Genomic DNA, 27,284 nt, shown 5'->3' on the forward strand with positions numbered 1-27,284 from the left:
CCCTCTCACGTTTTGCTACATTTGAATTGATAATGAGACACTTAATTTCCAGTAATTTTTATGCACAAACATTTATCACATCTTTAACACAATCGATTAGATTAATCACACTTGTACAATTGTTATGTGTTTCACCTCATTTATTTATACACTTTTATCACGTTGTATGTTTTAAATATGTATTAAAATTTAGGTTCATAAATTAAAGGTTTTACAATAAAGAGGCCTTTTTACAAACCTTTTTTAGTTGAATTTTAAACTGCTTTGGACAACAATCGAGGAAATTCCGATTGATTGATGATTAGACATCTGTTTATATTGAAGAATATATCTCTAAATTCGTTAGAGATATTCAAGAAAGGTAATCAATTATTTGTTACGATTATTTGTTATGATTGAATTGATTATCTGTTACGATCAGTAATACCATTTTTTCAAATTCAGTTTATATTTATTGTCTTTTATATGTTTAATACTTTGCCTGTGCTATTACCCAATTGATTGCGCTCAGCTTTATCTTTCAAGCATGTTTAGGTATGATTGTTAAACTAATTTTAGGTTTGTTTAGTTATAATTGACAAACTAATTTTAGTAATTTTAACACCTGTTTTATGACCATTTGGCTTCTTCTTGCTCTAGGTCCCTCCTCTGCTTTTATCTCCATTGTAATATCTATTAATCATGAGTATATGTTTGTATGTTTTATGCGTCTGTTTTATCCATGGTTTTAATTATTTCAATTATTTTAATTATTGTAATAATTCTAAATGTATATTTATATTTGATTGTTCAAATAATATTTATTGTTATTTATTTATTATTGTAGCCCCTGAAGCAGCCTTTTTAGGCGAAACTCAGGCCTAGAGTCGGGCACTAATAAAGTACCTTTGAAGGACCTCCGGTCTCCTTCTGTTTTTGTTCTTCACCCCTGCTTGGACATGTCTCGCCCAACCCTCTGTGCTGTCTTGGAGTCTTCTGGGGTCGTGCTGAGGCCCATGGGCACACAACCCCCTCTAGATGGGATCGCTCTCCTAGCGTTCCCAGAACAGAATGCAAGGCCTCCTAAGGCCTTGCTAATAGAACACATAGGCAGCATATAGTGGCTGTCCCTTCTTGTTTTCGTCAGCACCAGTTTTTTGCCAGGTTTGAGAAATGCGTGTTTAAACAGAATCAAGTTCACTTCTTGGGATATGCAATCTTGGCTCAGTAGTTTAAGATGGACCCGGATAAGGTAATTGCAGTACTTAATTCGCAGATACCCTTGGGTTTCAAGGTTCTCCAATGTTTCTGGGCTTTGCTGACTATTTCAGTTCTTCTTTCAAAACTTTCCAAGGTAGTGTCTCCACTTACTGCTCTTATACATAAGGGCATGCCAAAGAATTCTTGGAATCTCCAAACTCTTTGCATCACTTCCAATCTGGAAGCAATGCTCTGGGTCACCCTGATCTAGCCAAGCCTTTTGTCTTAGAAGTAGATGCCTCAGAGTTGGCGCAGGTGCAGTCTTGTCTCAGAAACCCGATCCAGATTCTCAGCTCCACTCCTGTGTGGTAACCTTTCCTGAAAGTTCTCTCCTGTGGAACACAACTATGATGTGGGAAACCAGGAACTCCAGCAGGGGCCTGTATATTTCGACCAGGCCGATTGCTTCTGTCTTTGGGCCTGGCTTTTAAATGGCGTCGCCTGAGGCGCAAAGGTTATAGGGAGGAGGTCATCTCCACCCTGCTGCGAGCCCGGAAGCAGTCAACTTCTCTGGCCTATGTGTGCATCTGGAAAGTTTTTGAGTCCGCGTGTACAGAGGTGGGTGTCCCTGCGTGCTCCGCCTCGATTCCTTTGATTCTTTCTTTTCTTCAGAAAGGTCTCTCTAAGGACCTCTCCTTTAGTTCTCTACACGTTCAAGTCTCTGCGCTCGGCTCTCTCCTGGGTCGGGTGGACGGTCATGCCTTAGCAGCTCACCCTGACGTGATTCATTTCCTGAGGGGCGTTAGACACGTCCGCCCCCCCTCTCGGGCCACGTGTCCATCGTGGAGTCTTAACCTAGTCCTTCGTGCTCTCTATGCGGCTCCCTTCGAGCCTCTTCGCCACGCTACGCTCAAGGATCTTCCTCTAAAGACTGTCTTTCTGGTCTCTATTTCCTCTGCTCGCCGTATTTCCGAGCTTCAGGCGCTGTCCTGTCGGGAGCCCTTCTTGAGTTTTTCGGATTCCGGGGTCTCTCTCAGGATGGTTCCTTCCTTCTTACCTAAGGTTGTCTCCGCTTTTCACGTCAACCAGTCGGTAGAACTCCCTGCGTTCTCGCCGGAGAAGAGTAGGTTGACGAAGGTCCAGGTCACTAATGACTTCCGCATTTTGGACCATCTCTTCGTCCTTTGGAGTGGTCCCAACCGGGGTAAGCAGGCTTCTAAGACCACGATTGCGCATTGGTTGAAAGAAGCCACTTCCTCGGCGTACCTTTGTCGAGGTCGTCCGCTTCCTGAGGGTCTGAAAGCCCATTCCTTGCGTTCTCAGGCTACTTTGTGGGCAGAGAGTCAGTTTGTCTCCCCGCAGGAGATTTGCAGGGCCACCACTTGGACATTTCTGCACACTTTTGCTCGGCACTACCGTCTGGATGTACACGCTCCGGTGTTCGGTTCCTTTGGGCGGCAAGTGCTTCGAGCGGGACTGTCTCGGTCCCACCCAGTTTAGGGAAGCTTTGGTACATCCCACTGTCTGGACTGATCCGGGTACGTACAGGAAAGGAAAATTAGTTCTTACCTGTTAATTTTCGTTCCTGTAGTACCACGGATTAGTCCAGACGCCCTTCCCTGTCTGTCTTCTGTCCTCTCGAAGCTTGTTTTCTTGCAGGTCTGCAGATTTTCATATATTTCTTTGTGCAAGATTACTGAGCAATTACACCGGAAGCCTTGGTCGTTTTCTTATACCAAGTTGATGCAAGAGCGTATAGGTATACCATGTTTTTCTACATTATTCTATATTTGCTCCGTTGAGCTTTACAGTTACTTGCTTGATCCTATTCTTGGGTTTGTTGTTTTATGCTTTGACAAACGTTATACTGAAGGAGTAGAGGATAGGCTCTGTCCTGATATAGGGCATCCTTCAAGTTTTAGTCTGTCTCCACCTGCTGGAAAGGAGGCTCAACCCACTGTCTGGACTGATCCGTGGTACTACAGGAACGAAAATTAACAGGTAAGAACTAATTTTCCTTTGCTCGATGGCGACCCCTAGTGACTGAACTGTCATTGCATGGTCTTGAAACCCAGCACTGGTTCCAATTAAGCTGGAAGCCCAAATGATCATGAGGAAACTGCTAGACCCCCCATCCCATCCCCCCCCAAAAAAGCATTCTCAAGAGTTTTTTGCATTGTGAAAAGCAAAAGCTGAAAAACCAGAACCAACTCAATTACTCTTGAAGATCTGGATCTAGGTGGTTACCCTAGCAAAGACAGAAAGAAACAACACTTTTAAAATCTTTATTTTTGTGACCTGGAATCAGGAGGTCACTAAATGCAAGTGGCATGTTAAGTCACGCTGGTTATAATGGAAATCTCAGCCAATCCTGAGCTTCAGAGGACATGTAGACTTGAAATAATGTGAACATTCTATGATTATTATTGAATAAATGGGATTTGTTTGGTTCCCTCCACAGGTTGTCATTTTTGAATTTAAGTTTGCTATTTATATGTTCCAAATGCTGAAGATGTGGGAGAGGAAGCTTGAAAATCTGATAGCTGCATCCAACGACTCTCAGAAATATGCCCCACTTGTCATTCAATTGGAAGAATCCATCTGCATAGTAGAAGGTAATGTACAATTCCAAGATTTACAGAATACCACAAACAAATCCTCCGTCATAAATTATTTATAAGAACATTTTTTTGTGTATATGAACCACTACTTGTTAACCTTCTGAGTCTCGAATAAGAGTAAACAATTTAAACAATCTTCACAATCAATTCAAAAATGGTGTGTAAACTGGAAAATTCAAGACGAAATATTTAAGACAGAGGAAGGAACGTTTCATATATTGTTGTCATAAATCCCCGCACGGGGTAATATGGCTCTGGGTTATAATCATAAACGGACCTCCTCCATCCAATGTTTTTTCTAAATGTGATAAACACCAAGTGTTAACATTATTCAAGTGTGTATGTTAAAAATACTTTTTTTTACAGTTACCAAAGGTGAAAACACTTTCCTCCAACGACTTTGAGTCAATAATTGTAAATGTCCCAGCAAAGCTATGATAGATCCCAAAAACAGGGTATTAATGAATGAAATTGTGATCAACCCAGAAGGCATAAAAGATTTTCACTAGGCTTAACACATAAGCTCGTTCAACATCCCGACTTATCTGATATCCATGATAGGTCACCATGATAGGTCACCATGATAGGTCACCAATTCCAAGATTTGACACAATAGATTCTGTGTAAAATTACCTTTAAAAAAGCAACTAGCTACACGCCCACTATATCTATTGGAAGGGATCCACTACTCTGCTAGTGCTACCAGTCAGTGGTCACACTTTCCCAAAAGCATTGCAAAGACTTACTGAAAAATCTCATTCATCGTTCTGTCTGTTTTGGAGTCTCCTTTAAATATATATTTTTTATTTTTAGATGGGGTAAATGACAAACAGAGAGCTCTATGGACTAATTATTTTTCCCCTAGAAACAAAATGGAACAAAAACCTGTAGCACAATAGTCTCAAAATATGACAAATGTCATTGAAAAGGATTGTTGCACTTTCTTCATGTGCTCTGAACTTTGCTGTTATGTCATGATTAAATAAATAAAACACTTAGAATTCCTTCCCAAACAATAATGATCATGAAACCTTCCAGAGAAGGTTTTCATGAGTAATGATTCAGATGGACTGAACCAAATCATAGTGAACCTTGAAGATGTGGTAGGCCTAATTGACAAACTGAAGAGTAGTAAATCACTTGGACTGCATGGTATACACACCAGGGTTCTGAAATGAAAAAATTAAGTTTCAGATCTATTAGTAAAAATCTGTAAACTATCATTAAAATAGAAGGCTAAAACCCCTATTAACCCAAGCGAACTTTAGAACCGTTCTTCAAGCACTTATATTCGCGAGCACAGACTATTGTAACACACTCTTCCTTGGATTACCATATACAACACTAAGACCACTACAAATCCTACAGAACTCTGCAGCCAGAATTCTAACTGGAAAAAGCAGAAGAGATCACATCACTCAAACACTCGCTGAATTACACTGGCTGCCAATTGAGCAAAGAGTGCAATTTAAAACACTATGCACAATCCACAAACTAATCTATGAGGAAAATACTGAGTGGCTAAACACTGCACTACGACTACATGTCCCCCAGAGAAATCTAAGATCAGCCAATAAATCTCTACTAACCATTCCCTCTGTAAAGACAGCAAAACTGACGCAAGTAAGAGAGAGAGCCCTATCCCTAGCCGGTCCAATATTATGGAACACACTACCACTCGAAATAAGACTAATGAAAGATCTAAAACTCTTTAAAAAAAAGTTTAAAAACATGGCTCTTCAAAAAAGCTTTTCACAATGAGAGTGGGGAGTAAGGAATACTAGCGGACAAGAAAGAGAACTCCGGCACACTGTTAAAAGTCAACAATAAGCAGTGATCCCTCCTTTATTATTTATTATTTTTTTCTCATACCTAAAGATTAATTTAAGAGTACAGTATTCTCATATAGATATCCTATTATTCATATAAATGGAATTTCCAATCCACAATCCAAATAGTGCATATTATTTGATTCATGTAACCGAAACTTTATTGGCACCTACTAGCTAATTTATAATCCTAACCAGACTTATTTATGTGCCTATCTGTAAACCGTTGTGATGGTATACTACTAAATGACAGTATAGAAAAGTTTTTAAATAAATAAAATAAATCTATTGTACCTGAAGATTGGAGGGTGGCTAATGTAACTCCAATATTTAAAAAGGGCTCCAGGGGCGATCCGGGAAACTACAAAGAGGTTAGCCTGACTTCAGTGCCAGGAAAAATAATGGAAAGTGTTCTAAATATCAAATTCACAGAACATATAGAAAGACATGGTTTAATGGAACAAAGTCAGCATGGCTTTACCCAAGGCAAGTCTTGCCTCACAAATCTGCTTCACTTTTTTGAAGGAGTTAATAAACATGTAGATAAAGGTGAACCAGTAGATGTAGTGTATTTGGATTTTCAGAAGGTGTTTGACAAAGTTCCTCAAGAGAGGCTTCTAGGAAAAATAAAAAGTCATGGGATAGGTGGTGATGTCCTTTTGTGGATTACAAACTGGCTAAAAGACAGGAAACAGAGAGTAGGATTAAATGGACAATTTTCTCAGTGGAAGGAGGTGGCAGTGGAGTGCCTCAGGGATCTGTACTGGGACCCGTGCTTTTCAATATATTTATAAATGATCTGGAAAGGAATATGATGAGTGAGGTAATCAAATTTGCAGATGATACAAAATTATTCAGAGTAGTTAAATCACAAGCGGATTGTGATAAATTGCAGGAGGTCCTTGTGAGACTGGAAAATTGGTCATCCAAATGGCAGATGAAATTTAATGTGGATAAGTGCAAGGTGATGCATATAGGGAAAAATAACCCAAGCTATAGTTACATGATATTAGGTTACATATTAGGAGCTACCACCCAGGAAAGAGATCTAGGCATCATAGTGGATAATACATTGAAATTGTCGGCTCAGTGTGCTATGCAGTCAAAAATGCAAACAGAATGTTAGGAATTAATAGGAAGGGAATAGTGAATAAAATGGAAAATGTCATAATGCCTCTGTATCACACCATGGTGAGACCGCACCTTGAATACTGTGTACAGTTCTGGTCGCTGCATCTCAAAAAAGATATAGTTGCGATGGATAAGATACAGAGAAGGGCAACCAAAATGATAAAGGGGATAGAACAGCTCCCCTATGAGGAAAGACTAAAGAGATTAAGACTGTTCAGCTTGGAGAAGAGATGGCTGAGGGGGGATATGGTAGAGGTGTTTAAAATCATGAGAGATCTAGAATGGGTAAATGTGAATCAGTTATTCATTCTTTTGGATAATAGAAGGACTAGGGGGCACTCTATGAAGTTAGTATGTATCACATTTTAAACTAATTGGAGAAAGTTCTTTTTCACTCAACGCATAATTAAACTCTGGAGTTTGTTGCCAGGGGGTGTGGCTAGTGCAGTTAGTGTAGCTGGGTTTAAAAAAGGTTTAGATAAATTCTTGGAGGAGAAGTCCATTACCTGCTATTAATTAAGTTGACTTAGAAAATAGCCACTGCTATTACTAGCATCAGTAGCATGGGATAGACTTAGTTTTTGGGTACTTGCCAGGTACTTTTAGCCTGGATTGGCCACTGTTGGAAACAGGATGCTGGGCTTGATGAACCCGTGGTCTGACCCAGTATGGCAATTTCTTATGTTCTTTTGAACAGAAGCATGGGGAATTAAATTACTATGTTTTTCAAAACAGGAAATGATGTGTGTATAACATATTAGGGATGTGAATAGTTTTTTAACTATTTAAATTATCGTCCGATATTTTTAATATCGTCATTAATCGTTAAAGAGGGCGATATAATAGAAATTTCCCCGATTTATCGTAAAAAAAAAATCATTAATCGGGTTAGTGCGCACTAACGGGAGTTAGTGCGCAATAACAGAAAATGATACAATTTGACACTTTTCTGGTCAGTTAAGGTCAGTTAGTAATGAATATGTATTCCTATTGGCTGCCCTCTTATTCATTGATGTTACCAAGGTTCCCACTGAGGTGATGGTTTAATATATGGGGGATGGGAAATGGAAACGGTTGGTAGCTTGACAAAGGGAAGGGAAAGGGGGAGATGAAGGGCCAAGCAGTCCCACTCCCTGGTCTCTGAAGGACAGATCTCTTCAGAAAATCAGAGCTGCTGAATGCAGGAGCTGTCTCCCCCTTCACATCCCTCTCCCCCCCCCCTTCCAATTCACTGTGCTCAAGTTTGCAGTTCCTGTGTTAAACTAAACTTATTTTTTTTCACTAGAGTAGAATAAAATAAAATGAAGTACTTTGTGTAATAAACTAAAGAAACTTTACATAACATGAAATTAAGTACTTCTCTATATTCTGCTTTAGTGAAACAAAACATTTAATAAAGAAACTTGCAACCTGAGCTTCAAAACATTAACATACTATAGAAAAACTAAACAAAAAACTTTAGTATTAATTTATTATATTTACAGTGGTTAAATTTAAAGAGCAGGCTGAGGCTAGACTGGCTAGTGGCTACTGCTGGCACTGTCACTGCTGCAGCCTGCTGGCACTTTTTTTCTCTTTCTGGCTAGTGCGCACTAACAGAAAATGATACAATTTGACACTTTTCAGGTCAGTTAAGGTCAGTTAGGAATGAATATGTATTCCTATTGGCTGCCCTCTTATTTATTGATGTTACCAAGGTTCCCACTGAGGTGATGGTTTAATATATGGGGGATGGGAAATGGAAATGGTTGGTAGCTTGACAAAGGGAAGGGAAAGGGGGAGATGAAGGGCCAAGCAGTCCCACTCCCTAGTCTCTGAAGGACAGATCTCTTCAGAAAATCAGAGCTGCTGAATGCAGAGGCTGTCTCCCCTTCACAACCCTCTCCCCCCCCCCATTCACTGTGCTCAAGTTTGCAGTTCCTGTGTTAAACTAAACTTCTTTTTTTCACTAGAGTAGAATAAAATAAAATGAAGTACTTTGTGTATTAAACTAAAGAAACTTTACATAACATGAAATTAAGTACTTCTCTATATTCTGCTTTAGTGAAACAAAACATTTAATAAAGAAACTTGCAACCTGAGCTTCAAAACATTAACATACTATAGAAAAACTAAACAAAAAACTTTATTATTAATTTATTATATTTACAGTGGTTAAATTTAAAGAGCAGGCTGAGGCTATACTGGCTACTGGCTAGTGGCTACTGCTGGCACTGTCACTGGCTAGTGCATGCTATATATGGGAGCAAAATGGCCACGGGGGACAGCACCAAGCATGCGCAGCTTAGTGTGCACCTCTAGCTAATGAACATTTCCTCAAATGTTACTTTTAAACCATTAAGTAACAATTTTTTGTTAGTGCGCACTATTCAGAAAAACGATTTTTTTTACAAAAAAAAATCATGCCGATCTGATTTTTTTCTCCCCCCAGCCGATCCAGATCATTAAAACGATCAGGCATACGATTCACATCCCTATAACATATGCAACTTTCAGAAGACATGATTAAATCTACATTTTACAATCTTCTACATGTCTCAGTCAAGAAGGCATTTGGATAAATATGAGAGAGCACTTCTTAGCTGTTACTGAACATAATTATCTTTTAATAGATGCCTTCTTAAGTGAATGTTAAAGTTGTTTTAAATATTTCAGACCCTATCTGTTTTAAATATTTGTTTAAAATATTGTTTTACATATTTCAGACCCTATCTGAATCGTATATTGACAACCACAATCAGATATTCTTATAATACTGCAAATAATAGCTCTTACCGTTAAGTTCCTTTAGACTTTCCTCCACCCAGTTTTAGCATCCTGTTTTATTGTAACTTCAGAGTTTTTCTTCATTACACTTGTTACAGTTCTGTTTATTTATATTACACCCCCTTTTTAATGTAAACCAGCATGATGTGATACTAATCTTGAATGCCAGTAAAGAAAAACGCTTAAATAAATAAATAAATAAATAAATAAATAAAGGGGAAAACATCTAGTACAAAGAGATATTCTTATGTAGCCCCTCTTCTGATATTATGCTGGAAGGCAGTGGTCACACTCAGTCCCGGGGTTAAGTACCTGTACAGTACAACAGCTCTGGTGCATGGAGAGATTCCCCCCCCCCCCCCACCCTACATCTGGTGCCCAAGATGTAGGGTGGGGGGGGGGGGAATCTCTCCTCTGGATGTGTACTGCTGACTGGATACAGGTACCAGAATAAACAGACTGTATACAATGGATAGGTGTTCCAGCTCACATCTTTACTGCAGAGCTCTCAGGGTAATCATTTGATACCATACACATTCAATGCTGGTTACAGCCATGTGTCGGGACTGCAGGTTGGAAATCTGCAGCTGAGCTACAGACCCTCAAATAACTCTCATCACCGATGCTTCCAACCTCAGCTGGGGAGCCCTTGTGGCCGATCTGCAGACACAAGGATCTTGGTCTCCAGAGGAAGCCAAACACCAAATAAATTTCCTGGAACTAAGAGCAATCAGATATGCTCTCAGAGTATTTCAGGATTGCCTCTCCAATCAAGTCATCCTGATCCAGACGGACAACCAGGTGGCCATGTGGTACATCAACAAACAGGGAGGGACGGGCTCCTACCTTCTGTGTGAGGAAGCTGCTCAGATATGGGCGGAGGCCCTCTCCCACTCGATGTACCTCAGGGCCATCTACTTGCTGGGAGTGGACAATGTTGGCAGACAAGCTGAGTCGCACCTTTCAACTGCACAAGTGGTCTCTCAACCCCTCAGTAGCGAACTCGATCTTCCAACAATGGGGTTATCTTCAAATAGACCTCTTTGCGTCACCTCAAAACCACAAAGTAGACAACTTCTGCTCTCTCACTCGCAGCCAACACTATCAGCCAAGAGACGCGTTCTCCCTATCATGGGCAATCGGTCTCCTATATGCATTCCCTCCACTTCCACTTCTCTCGAAGACTCTCATTAAGTTACGTCAGGACAAGGGAACCATGATCCTGATAGCACCTCACTGGCCACGCCAAGTGTGGTACTTCAGGATCTCTCCATTCGCAGGCACATTCCCTTGGGAAAGGACCCGCTTCTAATCACTCAAAACGATGGGTGCCTATGCCACCCCAATCTTCAAGCCTTGTCCCTGACGGCATGGATGTTGAAAGGTTAATCCTTCAGCCACTTAACCTTTCTGAACCAGTTTCCCGTGTCCTGATTGCTTCATGGAAGCCTTCCATGAGAAAATCTTATTCTTACAAATGAACCAGGTTTACATCATGGTGCTCTTCTCAGTCCCTTGACCCCTTTACTTGGCCAATCACAAAGTTTCTGGACTATCTCTGGCACTTGTCAGAGTCGGGTCTAAAAACTTCCTCCATCAGAATGCATGTTAGTGCGGTGGCCACCTTCCATAAAGGTGTCGGGGATGTTCCCATATCAGTACAACCCCTTGTAACACATTTTTTGAAGGGCTTGCTTCACCTAAAGCTTCCTCTGCATCCTCCGGCCCCTTCTTGGGACCTCAACCTAGTTTTGGGTCAGCTCATGAAAACACCATTCGAGCCTCTTCAATCCTGTAACCTTCAATATCTCACATGGAAAGTGATTTTCCTTTTGGCAATCACTTCCGCTCGCAGAGTTAGTGAATTACAGGCTCTAGTTACCTATCCGCCTTACACTAAACTTCTGCAGGACCGGGCAATACTCCGCACACATCCTAAATTCTTGCCTAAGGTAGTTTCAGAGTTTCATCTCAATCAATCCATTATACTACCTACTTTTTTCCCAGGCCCCATTCCAATCCAGGCGAGCAGGCTCTGCATACCCTTGACTGCAAACGGGCTCTAGCATTCTACCTAGACCGTACAGCTGCCCATAGGAAAAGCACTCAATTATTTGTCTCTTTCCATCCTATCAAATTGGGGCAGCCTGCGGGTAAACAGACTCTCTCCTCCTGGTTGGAGGACTGCATATCCTTTTGCTATCAGCAAGCGGGCATTCCACTTCAAGACCGTGTTAAAGCACATTCTGTGAGGGCCATGGCGACTTCAGTAGCGCACCTACGCTCGGTACCGCTTCGTGATATCTGCAGGGCTGCAACCTGGAGTTCTCTCTATACCTTTACAGCACATTATTGCTTAGACAAAGCCGGAAGACAGGATTCCACCTTCGGCCAGTCTGTCTTGCACAACCTATTTACAATATGATGTACCTACACCCTTACGCCTGCCCGGTGGGGTTCAGGATGCCCTCGGCCAAATTTCATCCCAGGCCTAGTGCCTTGCATGCCTGCGTACATTTGGTGCATACTCGGATATCCTCAGCTCGGTACTCACCCATATGTGAGGACTACCATCCTGCTTGTCCTGTGAGAAAGCAAATGTTGCTTACCTGTAACTGGTGTTCTCACAGGACAGCAGGATGTTAGTCCTCACGAAACCCGCCCGCCGCCCTGCGGTGTTGGGTTCGTAATGTTTTCTTATTTTATTTTCAACACTACCTGTAGCGTTTTAACAAGACTTAAAGGGGACCTCTGCTGGCTACAGGGTTAGTGCCATGCTGGGCATGCCCAGTAGGGGCCAGTCATAGTTCTAGAAACTTTGCCAGATGTGTTCTGTGATTGGGCTCCATCCTATGATGTCACCCATATGTGAGGACTAACATCCTGCTGTCCTGTGAGAACACCTGTCACAGGAAAGTAACATTTGCTTATTGGCACCAATTTGGATATGGTGCTGACTGGGCTCGGGGCTAGGGCCCAAGCTCTTGACTTGCCCAGATTTATATTTTTCCAAGTATTGGGGTATGAGGGGGATCGGGAGGGTATTAGATACATATCCACAATGCCACCACATTTGAGGTTAGAAGGGGCCTTTGAAAAGGAGGGTGGGTGGTACTGTTCATGGAGGGGGGGGGGGAACGTTACCTTTATTGGACTTTGAAAAGGGGGGACTGGAAGGTTCTATTTGGGAAGGGATGCCACTAATAAGGAGGTTAGTTGGAGGGCCACATTGTCACGTGGCCTCTTTACATTTAGTTTGGTCATTTTTTTAGGGCTGGGCCACCTCAATTGGCAGCTCTGGGGTAGCTAGGGAGATCTACGAAGCCACACACACCCCACCCCCAATTAATTTTTTTAGGCTTTGAGGGTGCTCATTTATTGGGTTGCATGGCCCTTTAAATCTAACACTGGAGCATTGGGACCCACATTAGATTCTGATGATCCCACGTTAGATTAGCATTTGGCAGAAAGGTGCAGCTAAAATAACATGGCTGACAAATTTCTAAGTCAACCATGTTATTTTATTTACATTAGATTAACTATGCATGAGCTGCTTTGCGTGGATTTGCAAAATTCATGCATGCCAAATGCCATGCAAAGCAGCTCATTGGAATAGGGGAGGGAATCTGCCCAAATGTATTCAAATAGCAAATATTGTGCAGTATCGCTGCAAAAGGGCTATATTGCAAGATATACAGTTTTTATTGCATGATATATGCTGTTTGATATGCATTAGAGCCCTGTCATGGCTTGATGAGTCTCCCTATAAGTGTTTAACTCAGTGATGGCTAACCTATGACACGCGTGTCAGAGGTGACACGCCGAGCCGTTTTTGCTGACACGCGTAGCGTTTTGGGACTATCGATTTTTTTTTTTTTTATCGGCTGTGCCGAGCCTTTTTTTTTTTTTCGGCTGCGCCAACCCTATAAAATTAGTTTTTTAGTTTTTTAGTATCCCTCCAGCCCCCCCCCCCCCAATGCCCCAGGGCGCAGGGAGGCGCATGCGGCGCAGCGACAGGCAGATAGGCAGGGCCGTGGTGAGGCTCATGTCACCACAGCCCAAACAAAAAGATTGTGTTGAACGCGCTGATGCTCCTCCTCCTTCCTGCCTGTGCGGCCCCGGAAGTAAACGTTGCCGGAGCCACGTGGGCAGGAAGGAGGTGAAGCATCAGTGCGTGCAGAAGAGGAGCATCGCTTGCACTTACGGGCCGCTGCGAATCTCAAATCGCAGCGGCCCGAGAAGAGGAAGAAGCCCGGTAGCAGGGCCGCTGCAGAGCCCATCCTGCGCGACCCGTGAAGAGGAGGCCCAGAGGTGAGAGAGAGGCTGAGGGTCTGTGTGTGTGCGCGCACGTGTATGACATGAGTTGAGAGATTGTGTGTGAGAGTGAGGACCTGAATGTTTGCAGAGACTGCATGTGCTTGAGCAAGTCAGCATGTGGGAGTGAGAGAGAGCCTGTGTGTGTGAGAGTCAGACAGCATGTGCCAGTGAGAGGCTGTGTGTGTGTGTGTGTGTGTGTGTGTGAGAGAGAAATGCATGTGAGAATGAGAACCTGACTGTGTGTTTGAGGGAAGAAGATGGAGAGAAAAGAAACAGAAAAAAGACAATATAAAAGGAATTGGCAAAAAAAAAATAAGAAAGGGAAGGTGGAAAAAATAAGAAAGGGAAGGTGGGAAAAAAAGCCTGTGACCAACCAATTAGAAAACTAAGATCAGACAGCAAAGGTTAAAAAAAATATATATATTTTTAGTGACTGGCACATGTAATCTTTGGGAATGTGCAAGAATAGTAACATCCCCAATAGTCATGTGGCAGCAGTGACAGTGGCAGCAGAGGAATGAGAGAGGTTCCGAGGTTGCTGGCAAAAGAGAGGGGGTCTCTGCCTTTAATGTGTGCATGTGAATGAATGGGACTCTGCCTGGGGGTGTATGTGTGTGAATGCATGGGTGCCTGCCTGGGGGTCTGTGTGTGTGAGAATGAATTGGTGCCTGCCTGGGGGTCTGTGTGTGTGAGAATGAATTGGTGCCTGCCTGGAGGATGGAGCGGGAGTGGTGTGAAAATGACTGGGAGCCTGCCTGGGTGTATGTGTTTGTGTGTATGTGAGGGAGCCAGTGAGTGTGAGAGCATGAGTGTGTATGAGAAAATCCAGGGGAGTAAGAGTTTGTGTGGGAGGGGGGGTGGGGGGTGGAGGGGGAGAGAGTGTTTTAATTGAAGATTTAGCCGACGAAATTCAGCAACAAAAAAGTCACTAAGCAGGCAAGGTAAAGAATTATTTGTTTTTGCTTTATTAATAAATACAGTACATATATTAAAATTATAACTTGTTATTAATTAGAGCTACAAATATCACAATTATGGATTTTTCTAGAAGTGACACACCACCCGAGTTATGCTCGGTTTTTTTATGAATTTTGACACACTGAGCTCAAAAGGTTGGCCATCACTGGTTTAACTGAAACAAAGGGAGATAAAATGACTTGCTCAAGCTCTTGAGGGAAACTGTTTTCCCTGGTTCTCAGGCCACTATTCTAACTACTATGCCATTCCCTGCTGGGAAGAATAATAATGCTGTTGTAGGTCTCGATGTAATATTGGCAGTGTTGCCTTTTCATAGCTAGAGTTGTTGATATTTGGGTTCTGGGAGTTATTGTGTTTTGGTATGGCAAGTTTGCTATATGGGTTCTGAGCGATTTTTTTTTTTTTTTTTTTTTTTTGCAGGGTTTTATGTTACTATAAACATGCATGGTAATGGAGGGAGTTTGTGTGACTGTTACTGAAATGACAAAAGAATATGACTTTTCTTTTTGTATGATGAGCAGTAAGAGACAACATCCCAGTTCAGCCCAGCCAGTCAGTCATTTCAGAGATTACTTCAGTCAATTAAGGGCAGATTTCTTTTAATTTATTGATTTATTGAGAATTGATTTTTTTTAGTTTATTTTTCTGCAGTTTACCCTTCAACATCACAAATGACACATTCATCAGACACTGACATGATTCCTAAAACATTTGCTTTGTATGTATGCAAATTAAAGTTTAATATTTAAAAGTATGGGGAGCAATTTTCAAAACAGTACATTTTGGTGCAAAGTTTGGAGCATACGTTTCCTTTGAATTATTTATACGTAAACCGACTAAGGTTAGGTGTAAGCCTTTTTGGGTGTGCTGGAGAAAGTAATGGCTATTGGTGCCGATTTTTGGCTTAAGTTTACATGTAAATATTAATCAGGGAGCACAGTACCTATTCATCCTCAACAGTTAGAAACCTTTTTGAAAGGTAAACTTATTGCTATTTTTTTTTTTTTTTTGCCCCAGTTGTTTCTGCTCCTTTCTCTTCCAGCTCAGTCAGAATCAGGGCTTGGGATGCTGGTGCTCCCAGGGATTTTTTCTCCCCTGTTTTAATAGAGACTCCCCCCCCCCTCCTCCCTTTGTTCCTAGTCTGGTCTTTTCAGCAACAGGAGCCATGCAGCAGGGCTCCTTCTGGAAATCTGTATCGTGGGCTCTAATTCCAGGCACTGGGTGTCACCTTAACAATGACCAGGACTTCTTTTTTTCTCAAACGACTCCCCTCACCCCTCTCCTGACCAGGGGCTGTGAACACTGCCTCTACAGCATCCCCAGCCCACCCCAGTCAAGGAAGGATTGAACCAGCTGGCCCTTGGTTTGCTGTTTTGCGGTCTTTGAGTAGGTGGTTTGGTCAGGAGTGAGCTATACTTGATCCTGTACATTTGCCTACATTTGCATCTTTAAATTGCTTATGTCTGGCATTTGGTTAAGTTCTGCTGCCATTTGTCTGTTGGGACCTCTGATTTCTAGAAGGTTTATGAGGAACTTCACAGTATGATACTTGATTAATTATTCCCTTTAGTGGTTTTCTTTTCTTATTTTTCACTGTTTTCTTTCAAGCTGTTTGCCTGAATTTTATAAATGCAATAGAAAAAGAAAGCCAAATTAAGGACAGAGAAAATTCTTCTAAAATAACAAGTCAATTGCTGAAAGGAAATTTGAAGATATCAGTGGTGTTGACCACTCCTTTTTCACAGCCTGAAATTTTAGATCTGTTTAAATTAGATTTACACAGAACAAGGCCCATCGCCTCCCCATTCTCCCTGGCTCTTGCAGTTCCACAGATTCTAGATGACCTCCAGCTTCATGTTCTTTGCTTATTCCGTACTCTTGAATTCTGTTACTTTATTTATTTATTTATTTAAAATTTTTATATACCGACGTTCATCAATGATATCACATCGGTTCACAGTGTAACGCAAACAGACGCCTGGGGTAGCGCTTTACATCGAACAAAAGTAACATGTTACTGGTTTTACATTCCATGCATCTACCAACCCTCCTGTGAACGTTCACCCTCTATGTGTCTTGTATACCCTCTTGTTCTTGAACTTCTTTTCTACTGAAAAATGTATTATTTATGCATAGGTCATTTGAAGGGCAATGCCAAGTTCTTTCCCTAACATTTATTAATTAAGATAAGTGACTGTGTATTTTATGTAAGGATTTTCAAGAACTAGCGAAACCATACAACCCCTGCAGATGCTCCAGAATGCCGCCGCCAGCATCCTCACCAATACCCACCGTCATGATCACATCACCCCGGTCCTCAAACACCTGCACTGGCTTCCCATCTCCTCTCGTATAATATTCAAACCACTCACCATCATTCATAAATCCCTCCACAACCAAGACATGCGCTGGTTCAACGAGCACCTCAGTTTCCGCGCCTCGGACAGACCGACCAGAAAGCAATATCTTGCAACTCTGCACACTCTCTCACCCAAACTATCTAAGCTAGTGACCACCAGAGAACACGCCCTCTCCCTTGCAGGACCCTCTCTCTGGAACAACATGCCCCTCTGCCTCCGCCAGGAACCATGTCCTAGAAAATTCAAGCAGAATCTCAAGACATGGCTTTTTAAACAAGCTTTCACCTGAACACTGTAACCTACCCTCCCACCTCCTCAATGATCACTTCCCCTGCTCCCTCCCAAGCTCTACCTCCCTAATATTTCCCTCCTATTATTAGCTTAGAAATCTTTCCTCCCGTTACTCTTTTCCCCCTTGAATTCCCGATCACCCCCCTAATTCCCCCCTCCTTACTCCACCTTCACCCCCCCCCCCCCGTCACATTGCCACTCCCCATTTTCTTTACCGTAAATAATTCAATCGGTTAGTTCTCTTCTGTTACCATATTTGTTTACTCTATATTTGTTTACCCTATAATGCCTGTTGCTACATTATTTCCCTTATATGTTACTTGTAAAGCCTGTTGCTGCATTACTGTTACATGTAAACCGAGGTGATGTTCTGAAATAAATAAAAATTATGAAACCAAAAAAGATAAAGATTTCCCACAGAACCCAATTGTGAGTGCTTATAATTACAAGCCAGCATCTTTGGGTGACAGGTGAAATGTGCAGAGCCAGAAAGTGGTAATGTGGTTTCTGTTTTTCATGCCAGATAGGAAGTGGTGAGGGAAAGCAGAGCAGTAAGCCCCTACTGACTTGATTTGCCATAACAGATGAGTATCTATAGAACTTGATACATTTGGGGTCAACAATCAAACTGTGGTTTTTGTTTATAGAAATTCAGAATTTCTATCTCTTATCCTCATAGTTTTCCAGTAAGCTAAGATAAAAGAGGACTAGGCTTCAGGTAACAAATAACCACGTTCAGATAAACCAGTGGCTAAGTGTACTAAAGGGTTTTTCCTGTTTTGTGCCTATATGAAAAAAAAGTTAGTGCATCTGGCCACTGATGAGGCAATCCCAATTTGGAAGAATCTCCACTTCCAAAACAGTACTAAGAAACAAAGAAAATGCCTGTCATCCATTACATTTTACAGTATCAAATTGCCTGCAGTAGAAGTCATGATCTGTTTGCAAATGCTTAAATCCTAACAATTTATACCATTATACACTCTATGGCCAACCCATTCCAGAGAGCCCTTTCCTGCTCAAAGGAATGGGAATGCTCCTTGTTGTTGCAGCCTATCTCTTACCACCTGTTGACCCATGTTCAGAACAAGAAAAGATCTCCAAGGTACTTAGACTGTGGCAAACACAACACAATGAGACCATGCTCACAGTGAGACCCTGCTCCAGGTCGCCACGCTTTGAAACATAGAAACATAGAAATGACGGCAGAAGAAGACCAAACGGCCCATCCAGTCTGCCCAGCAAGCTACGCAGTTTATCCATTTTTTTTATCTTCCCCCCCCCCCCCCCACCCCCTTTTTCTCCCTCCCACCCGTCACTATTGGCTTTCAGCACCCTCCGGCCCCAATTCCCTTCCACCCCTCCACCAATGCAGAGAGCAGCGCCGTATCCGCATCCCAGTGAACATCCAGCCCAATCAGGGGTAGTAACCCTGTAACAAGCTTCGTGAAGGTGGAACACAAACCACTGGCCACTGGCATCCTGCTCCGTGAATGCCTCTGTGGCTACTGCCGCTCCGTGCAGTGTTTTGCTGCCTGAAGGTGGAACACCAACTACTGGCCACTGGCATCCCGCTCCGTGAATGCCTCTGTGGCTACTGTCGCTCCGTGATCCACTCTAGGGGCCAACCCATTCCGGGGAGCCCTTCCCACCTCAAAGGAAAGGGAACTCTCCCCGGGTCTAGCCAGCCTGTATCTACCCTCTGCCTCTGTGCCTTGCTGCCATACACCAGATGACTCACTCAACTCCTTGTAGTCTTTGTAGTCAAGAGTGGTAGATCAGGTCCAGTCTGCGCCATCAAGTAGCATGAGCTACTCTCTTCGATCACAAGCCACCAAAGCTTCACATCATTCCTGAGTCAGTGTGAGTCAGTGTGAGAATCATTCCTGAGTCAGTGTGAGTCAAAGCATCTGGCCGGCGCCAGATGGCCAGCGCCATCTGGCACCGGCCATCCAGTGCTCCTACCATGTGACAGGGGCTGGCCAATGGCACGGATACCCTGTCACATGGTAAGGGCAAAGGGGCATCGGCGCCATTTTCTTTTTAGAACAGCTGATGCCTTGGAACGGGAAATCTCTCCCCGAGGCCCCCTGGATCTCTCCTCTCCCCGAGGCCCCCCTGGATCTCTCCCCGAGGCCTCCCAAGGCCCCCCTGGACCACCAGGTAATTTTAAAAGGTTTTGGGGGGGGTCAGGAGGGGGGGTCGATTTAAAGGGTCGGGTGGGTTGTTTTTTTTAGCAGCGCGGGCCTCCCTAAAAAAAAAGGGTCGGGAGGGTGGGGGAGGCTAAGGGGGGGTCAATTTAAAGGGTCGGGTGGGTTGTTTTTTTTTATCGGGCCATCGGGGCCATTTTAATTAGTGGCAGCCAAAATGGTGCCGATGGCCCGAGAGCGGGAGATCATGCCGGGATCCCCCCCACTGGTCCACCAGGTAACTTAACATTTTGGGGGGGTTCGGGAAGGTGGGGGAGGGTAAGGAATTGGTTTTAAAGGGTTGGGGTGGGTTTAGGGGTTGTTTTGGTGTGCCAGTTTTCCCGCCCTCCCCCAAATAATTCCCGTGCCCTATTTAACGATACAATACAAATGCCCCTGACGATAAATCAGGGGCATTTGTATTGTATCGTGCATTCTAACAATTTAGGACGATTTTAAAATTATCTGACAATAATTTTAATCGTTCAAAAACGATTCACATCCCTAGTTCTCATTATGAAGTAACTAACTGAAAAAATTCTTATCTGATAGTAACTTAGTAAGAAGTAATTCTTGTGCAAGAACCGGTTTCTATTCCAAACTGTGTTAAGAATTGGAGTGCGAGTCACATATGAAAAATTTGTTTTTGTGCACCAGAAGTAAATTATTTCTCATTGAAATTAACATTATTGAAAGGTTTGTTTAAGAACATAAGAAATTGCCATGCTGGGTCAGACCAAGGGTCCATCAAGCCCAGCATCCTGTTTCCAACAGAGGCCAAACCAGGCCACAAGAACCTGGCAATTACCCAAACACTAAGAAGATCCCATGCTACTGATGCAATTAATAGCAGTGGCTATTCTCTAAGTAAACTTGATTAATAGCTGTTTGTTCAGTAATTACACTTATTACTTAAGGTGAAGAAACTAGAAAATTATCCATTTGCCAGCAAAATAAAATCCTTTAATTTAATTATAAAAGTGCCTTCAAAATCATTTTTCCATTTTGATTTATTTTCTGGTGAAGACCCTCTGGGTATGCAAACTATCTCCATATCATCTTTAAAAGCAGAAACCCCAATAGCTTTACCATCTGGCTACCCATGTGACAGTGCCCGAGATAGTTTGGTGCCCAAGGGGGTTTATATACTTTATGCACATGTTCATTCTTACACAAACTCCCTTATATTCTCTCTTACATGCATGCTGACTGGCTCACAAAATAGCTCACACACATGTTCACTGACTTGCTCTTGCTCATACACATGCTCACTGGTTTAAATAGTCCTCTTGCTAACACATATGCTCATGGGTAAGCTTGTTCTCTCTCACTCACTCACATGCTCACTGGCTTACTTATTCTCATTCACACATATGCTCTGCAAAGCAAAGCAAACCAGACTGCATTATGCAGAGCAACAATGAAAAAACAGAAACATCATCATTCCTCATAAAACATTAGCAATAAAGTCAAGAGCTATAAAACATCATTTATAATATTGAAATACTACTAATAAAAGAATAAATATGTTAAGCAAGCAACAGCCAACGAGCATCCAAAAATTAAAATGACTCATAAATGTTTTTCTAATATTTCCCAAACACCAAATATTTCAAACAGCAGACACAAGAAATAACATCCCAAAATTTAAAGTAACAGCATTAAAAATCTCCAGCTCTCCATACAGATTGTTATGGATTGGGGGACAGGGGCCTCATAATCTTTAATCTCTCTCTCCCCCTCACAATCTCACACGCACACGCACACCACAAGTTCTCTCTCACTCACTCATATATATGCTGTCAAATTCACAGGCTATCTTGCTCTCATAGACACATGTAGGCTCTCTCGCTTTCATACACAACCAGGTTCTCACACACATATACAGGCTCTGTTGCTCTCATATACATGCAGGCTCTGACACTCACATGCAGGTTCTCTTCTACACACATGCAGGGTCTCTCACACATACATATGCAGGGTCTCTCACACATACATATGCAGTGTATCTCTTACACACACATACATCTTTCAGGCCTCCCCCTTTTTTCTGGGCGTTCTCTTTGCTGGTTTTGAATAACAGCACTGCTCCTCACTTCCTGAAGGGAGGTGGAAGGAGATCACTCTGCATCTGCAATGTTGGGGAGGGGAGGGCTGCATAGCCTTGCAGGCCTCACTTCCGGCCGTGGCAGGATGGGCTCTGCCTTGGCCCACAGGCCTCACTTCTGCCATGGGCACAGGCTAACAGGGGTGGAGAGCCACATGTCGGCCCAGGAAAATCATGCAGCACAGGTGGCTTTACAAATTACTGTGCTTCAAAAGGAAAATACAGCACTTGTGGATAAAGTGGAAGATCAGAAAAATAGAAATCGCCACAACAATATGAGTCATTGGCCTTCCGGAAGCCCTGAAGAAGAGAGATATGACAGAATCCTTTGAGAAGTGGCTACCAGAGACAGTGGGTTTACGTGACGGGGTGAGTTCTATAAAGTGTGAACGAGCGCACAGAGTCGGGCCAGTGAAAGAAATTAACAGGCCAAGACTGGTGATTGCTCGTATTTTGAATTGGGCAGACAAAACTAAAATTCTAATTGCCTATTGAGCTAAAGGAAATGTTGAATATGAAGGGGCCAGAATCTTAATTTTCAATGATTACTCTGCTAAAGTCGTGGCTCAATGGAAAGAACTCTCGCCTGTATGCTCTGAATTTGCAAAAGCATGCAATATGTCTTTCAGTGCTTTATCTTGCAAAAGTGAGAATTCAGCATGAGGATAAGACCCTGTTTCTGAATGACAAGGAACAGATGCAAAGGTTTGTATGGAAGCTGCAGCAGTGATTGAGGATTACAAATTGGTTGTCTTGCTAAGATTGTGGGATAGAATGCAGATAATTCCTATTAATGAAGGATTGTAAGTCTCTCTCAAAGGTACAGATTATTGGGTGATACTGTGCAGATTAGTGGCTGCGACCACTGTTTCTCACCTCCTTCTTTGCTGCTTTGACTCCATGGGGAAGACTTGCGGCCTCCGCCAGCTGTCGCCAGCCTGCCCACCACTCTTGGGCCTCCGAAGACGCTGTGGACGCTGCCAATCGCCATCTTGGCCTAGGAATTCCCTAGGCATGCGCACGCACTGGCCAGTCTTATCCACAATGGGAACCTCGGAGGCATCCCCTCCAGATGACATCATCCTGCCAGGATATTTAAGCTGACTGGCCCAACCTACCGACATCTTGGCAAAGAGTTCCTTCTTTGCCAACTCCGCTTCACTCACTACGGACTTCCCGTTCCAGTTCCTGCTCTATTGGCGTGAGACGCTTTGGGTAACCACTCCTCGGGGGCCTTCCTTGTCTCTGGCTGTTCACTCCTCGGAGGGCCTTTCGCCTTGGACTATTGCCGCCCTGTTTCCCGGGGCTTCTCCTGGAACCTTCACTACTGTGAGTACCTTCTCGTTACGGACCACTACTGTACCAGCTCTAATGTGAAAACCTCTTCGGTGTACCCCGTGCTGTGGGCCACTACCGTGCCATCTCTAGTATGGAGACTCATTGGTGTACCCGCGTTGCAGACCACTACCGAACCAGCTTCCATGGGGAACCCTCACCAGTGTACTCTGCGCTGCAGACTACCGTATAATCTCTAAGTGAGGAACTCTCATTGGTGAGCCCTGCTCCTTGGCCTACATCTTCTCCATCAGGATCATCTCCGGTGTACCCCGCTCCACGGACCATTGCCGGATCTTCACTACAGAGGTATTCACTTTGGGTATACCGAACTGCATGGACTTTGCTACTTCTCTCCTGCACTCCTTGCCTCACGGACAGTGCCTTCTATTCCTTAATAAAGACTCTATTCCACAGCTGTGTCTGACTTCCTCCAAGACCTTGGCTCCTGACAGTGAGGTCCACAGGGCTCCCCCCTGTGGACAATACCATCTCTCACCTCAGCCCAGGGTCCACATACCTACAAATCCTAACAGATTGCCAAGACCATGGACCCGGCACAGGTCTTGGCAATTCAGGCCATCCCTGGCCTGGCCCAGTGAATCACAGAGCAGCAAAAGTTATTAGAGACTTTGGCTAACACCGTGAATCAATTAAATAACCGGCTGGACTCTGTCCCAAAGCCTGTCAAGCCAAGCCTTACCGCTCAGGTGTCACCGTTCCGGCCTCCAGTGCCCTTGCCAGCACCTCTTCGTTTCGCAGGTGACCCCTCATTGTGTAGGGGCTTCTTGAACCAGTGCAGCATGCACTTTTCTATGGATAAATGTTTATTAGAAATCCCATCTGTCAGAATCATCAGTTTAGCCCTAATACGTAAAAGAACCTTTTCTGTAGCAGGTCCCACATTGTGGAACTCTCTTCCCGAAAATATCCACCTATTATCAAACCGCAAAGAATTCAAAAAAATGTTAAAAACTTATCTGTTTAATGACGCTTACAGAATATCATAAGTAACATCTTCGGTCACATTGTATTAAGGTCTACCGCTTTGTATGAACCTTTGTTACTGTATTGTCTTTTAAATTATGTATTTATACCTGTAAACCGCCTGGACGGACATGTAAATGTCTCTTTGTGCAGTATATAAAAACTTTTAAATAAATAAATAAACCTGCATATTTCCCTGACGTAGTTTCCAAAACTATGTATATCTTGTCCATCCTGGACGGAAAAGCCTTAGACTGGGCGTCATCCATTTGGGAGCGAATGGATCCAATCCTCAATGACTTGCTGGGCTTCCTCACCCTATTTCGCTCCATATTTGACGACCCCGGTCGCAAGGCCATCGCCGGATCTTTGCTCCTGCAATTACAACAAGGTGCTAGGTCATTGACCGGGTATATCATCGAGTTCAGGACTCTCTCCTCGGAATTGCACTAGGTTCTGGGTTGCTTGCATGCCATATTCCTAGAAGGTCTAAGCTCACTCATCAAGGATGAACTAGCAGCACAAGAACTTCCTGAGGCCTTGGATTCTCTCATTGACCTTGCCGGTCGCATTGATCGCCGCCTGCATGAGCGATCACACGAGGCTCGAGGATCCAAGATACTATCTTCAGGTGTTCCATGGGTTTCTCAACACCATCTACCCAGACCGCTTCCGCACCAAGCCCCAAGGAGAAAGAACCGATGCAAATGGGTCACAGCCATTTATCCGCAAAGGAAAAGCGTCGACGGTGAAGATCAGGTCTTTGCATATATTGTGGCCAACTAGGTCATGTGCTACCCTCCTGCCCACTCTGTCCGGGAAACTCCCAGGCCTAGGATCTGCTGGAGGGCTCCTCTTATGGCTGACCGCACCCTCTCCTCCGCTGACATTGCCTGTCTCAATCAACTCAGACGCTCTGGAATTTCACATCCTAGCACTGGTGGACTCCGGGGCCATTGGAAATAATTTTATACTCCGACAACTCGTGGAACACCTTCGGATTTCCACCGTCCAGACACCTACACCGTTGCTACTGTCCTCGTTCCATGGTGAACCATTGCCAAGCGAAGTTACCCTCTCCACGGTTCCCATCCAGCTTCGCACCGGATCACTTCATACTGGATAAGGCTATCCACCCTGTAGTTCTTGGACTGCCGTGGTTACAATTGCACACACCACAATTCGATTGGAGCACCTTACAACTATCCCAATGGGGCAACTCCTGCCATGGGAAGTGCCTGGAGGTCATGTCCCCTATGCCTTGCCTAGTTACAATATTCATTCCAGGTCTTCCACAGCAGTACTCCTCCTTTAAAGACCTGTTCTCCATGAAGGCCGTGGACACTTTACCGCCTCATCGCTCTTTTGATTGCGCTATAAATTTATTACCCAATACGAGCCTCCCCGAGGAAGAATCTACTCGCTTTCTCTCACTGAGACAAAAGCCATATCAGAATATATATACAAGAGAATTTGGTGAAAGGCTTCATTCGGCCTTCTAAGTCTCCCGCTGGAGCCGGTTACTTTTTTGTGGGGAAAAAAGATGGCTTCCTCCGGCCGTGCATAGATTACCATGGCTTAAATGAGATTACCCAGAAGGACCGCTACCCCTTGCCACTAATCTCTGAACTTTTTGACAGGCTCCAAGGGGCCAAGATTTTTACAAAAATGGACCTCCAAGGAGCATATAACTTGGTCTGGATACGCCGGGTGATGAATGGAAGACCGCATTTAACATCCATGACAGGCACTTTGAGTATTTGGTAATGCCGTTCGGTCTCTGCAATGCCTCGGCAGTATTTCAAAATATGATGAACGAAATCTTTAAAGATATGCTCTACAATTGTGTCGTGGTTTATCTGGATGACATTCTGGTATTCTCACGAGATCTTCAGAGCCACCAAGTGGACGTTGCCAATAGCTGGGAGCCTGCAGCCAACATCCTCGATAAAGAGCTGATCCACCAGTTCCATTTGTCTCACACAAGAAAATCAAAACTCCCGGGGAGGGGCCCTAAGAAGGGGGGGGTACTGTTACGCCCGTTGGTCGCAGACAGCTGCGACCACTGTTGCTCACCTCCTTCTTTGCTGCTTTGACTCCGTGGAGAAGACTTGTGGCCTCTGCCGGCTGTTGCCGGCCTACCTACCACTCTCGGGCCTCCGAAGACATCACGGATGCTACCGATTGCTATATTGGCCTAGGAATTCCCTAGGCATGCGCATGCACTGGCCAGTCTTATCCACGTCATGGCAGGAACCTCGGGGGCGTCCCCTCCGGATGACATCATCCTTCCAGGATATTTAAGCCGACTGGCCCAACCTACCGACATCTTGGCAAAGAGTTCCTTCTTTGCCGACTCCACTTCACTCACTATGGACTTCCCGTTCCAGTTCCTGCTCTATTGGCATGAGACGCTCTGGGTAACCGCTCCTCGGAGGCCCTTTCTCGTCTCTGGCTATTTGCTCCTCTGAGGGCCTTTCACCTTGGACTATTGCTGCCCCATTTCCCAGGACTTCTCCTGGAACCTTCACTACTGTGAGTACCTTCTCTTTATGGACCACTACTGTACCAGCTATGGTGTGGAAACCTCTTTGGTGTACGCCGTGCTGCGGGCCACTACCATGCCATCTCTAGTGTGGAGACTCATCGGTGTACCCCACATTGTGGACCACTACCGAACCAGCTCTCGTGGGGAACCCTCATCAGTGTACACCATGCTGTGGACTACCATATCATCTTTAAGTTAGGAACCCTCATTGGTGAGCCCTGCTCCTTGGACTACCACATCTTATCCATCAGGATCATCTCCGGTGTACCCCGCTCCGCAGACCATTGCCGGATCTTCACTTCAGAGGTATTCCCTTTGGGTATAACTCACTGCATGGACTTTGCTATTTCTCTTCTGCACTCCCCGCCTCATGGGCAATGCCCTCTATTCCTTAATAAAGACTCTATTCCACAGCTGTGTCTGACTTCCTCCAAGACCTTGCCTTCTGACAGTGAGGTCCACAGGGCTCCCCCCTGTGGACAATACCATCTCTCACCTCAGCCCAGGGTCCACATACCTACAAATCCTAACAATATTCCCATGACATGAGCTAAATGCTGGGGTCTTGATCGTCATTGGCAGATGGGACTTTTTTTTAGTTATTGCGACATGAAGGCTCATAAACAATATTTCTTATTTTGGCAAG

At 43.8% G+C, this 27,284-nt stretch overlaps 1 protein-coding gene across 1 annotated transcript in view; it reads left to right on the plus strand.

The window, feature by feature from the left end:
- The window catches only part of LOC115096851 (stimulated by retinoic acid gene 6 protein-like), a 225,523-nt gene that overhangs the window by 117,153 nt on the left and 81,086 nt on the right, over positions 1 to 27,284 (plus strand). Inside the window, exon 10 of the mRNA XM_029612056.1 lies at positions 3,641 to 3,794. Coding sequence (XP_029467916.1) covers positions 3,641 to 3,794 — 154 coding nt within the window. The remainder of the gene's footprint in view (positions 1 to 3,640; positions 3,795 to 27,284) is intronic.

The sequence above is a fragment of the Rhinatrema bivittatum genome, chromosome 1 (assembly GCF_901001135.1).
Source record: "Rhinatrema bivittatum chromosome 1, aRhiBiv1.1, whole genome shotgun sequence".
Taxonomy (NCBI): Eukaryota; Metazoa; Chordata; class Amphibia; order Gymnophiona; family Rhinatrematidae; genus Rhinatrema; species Rhinatrema bivittatum.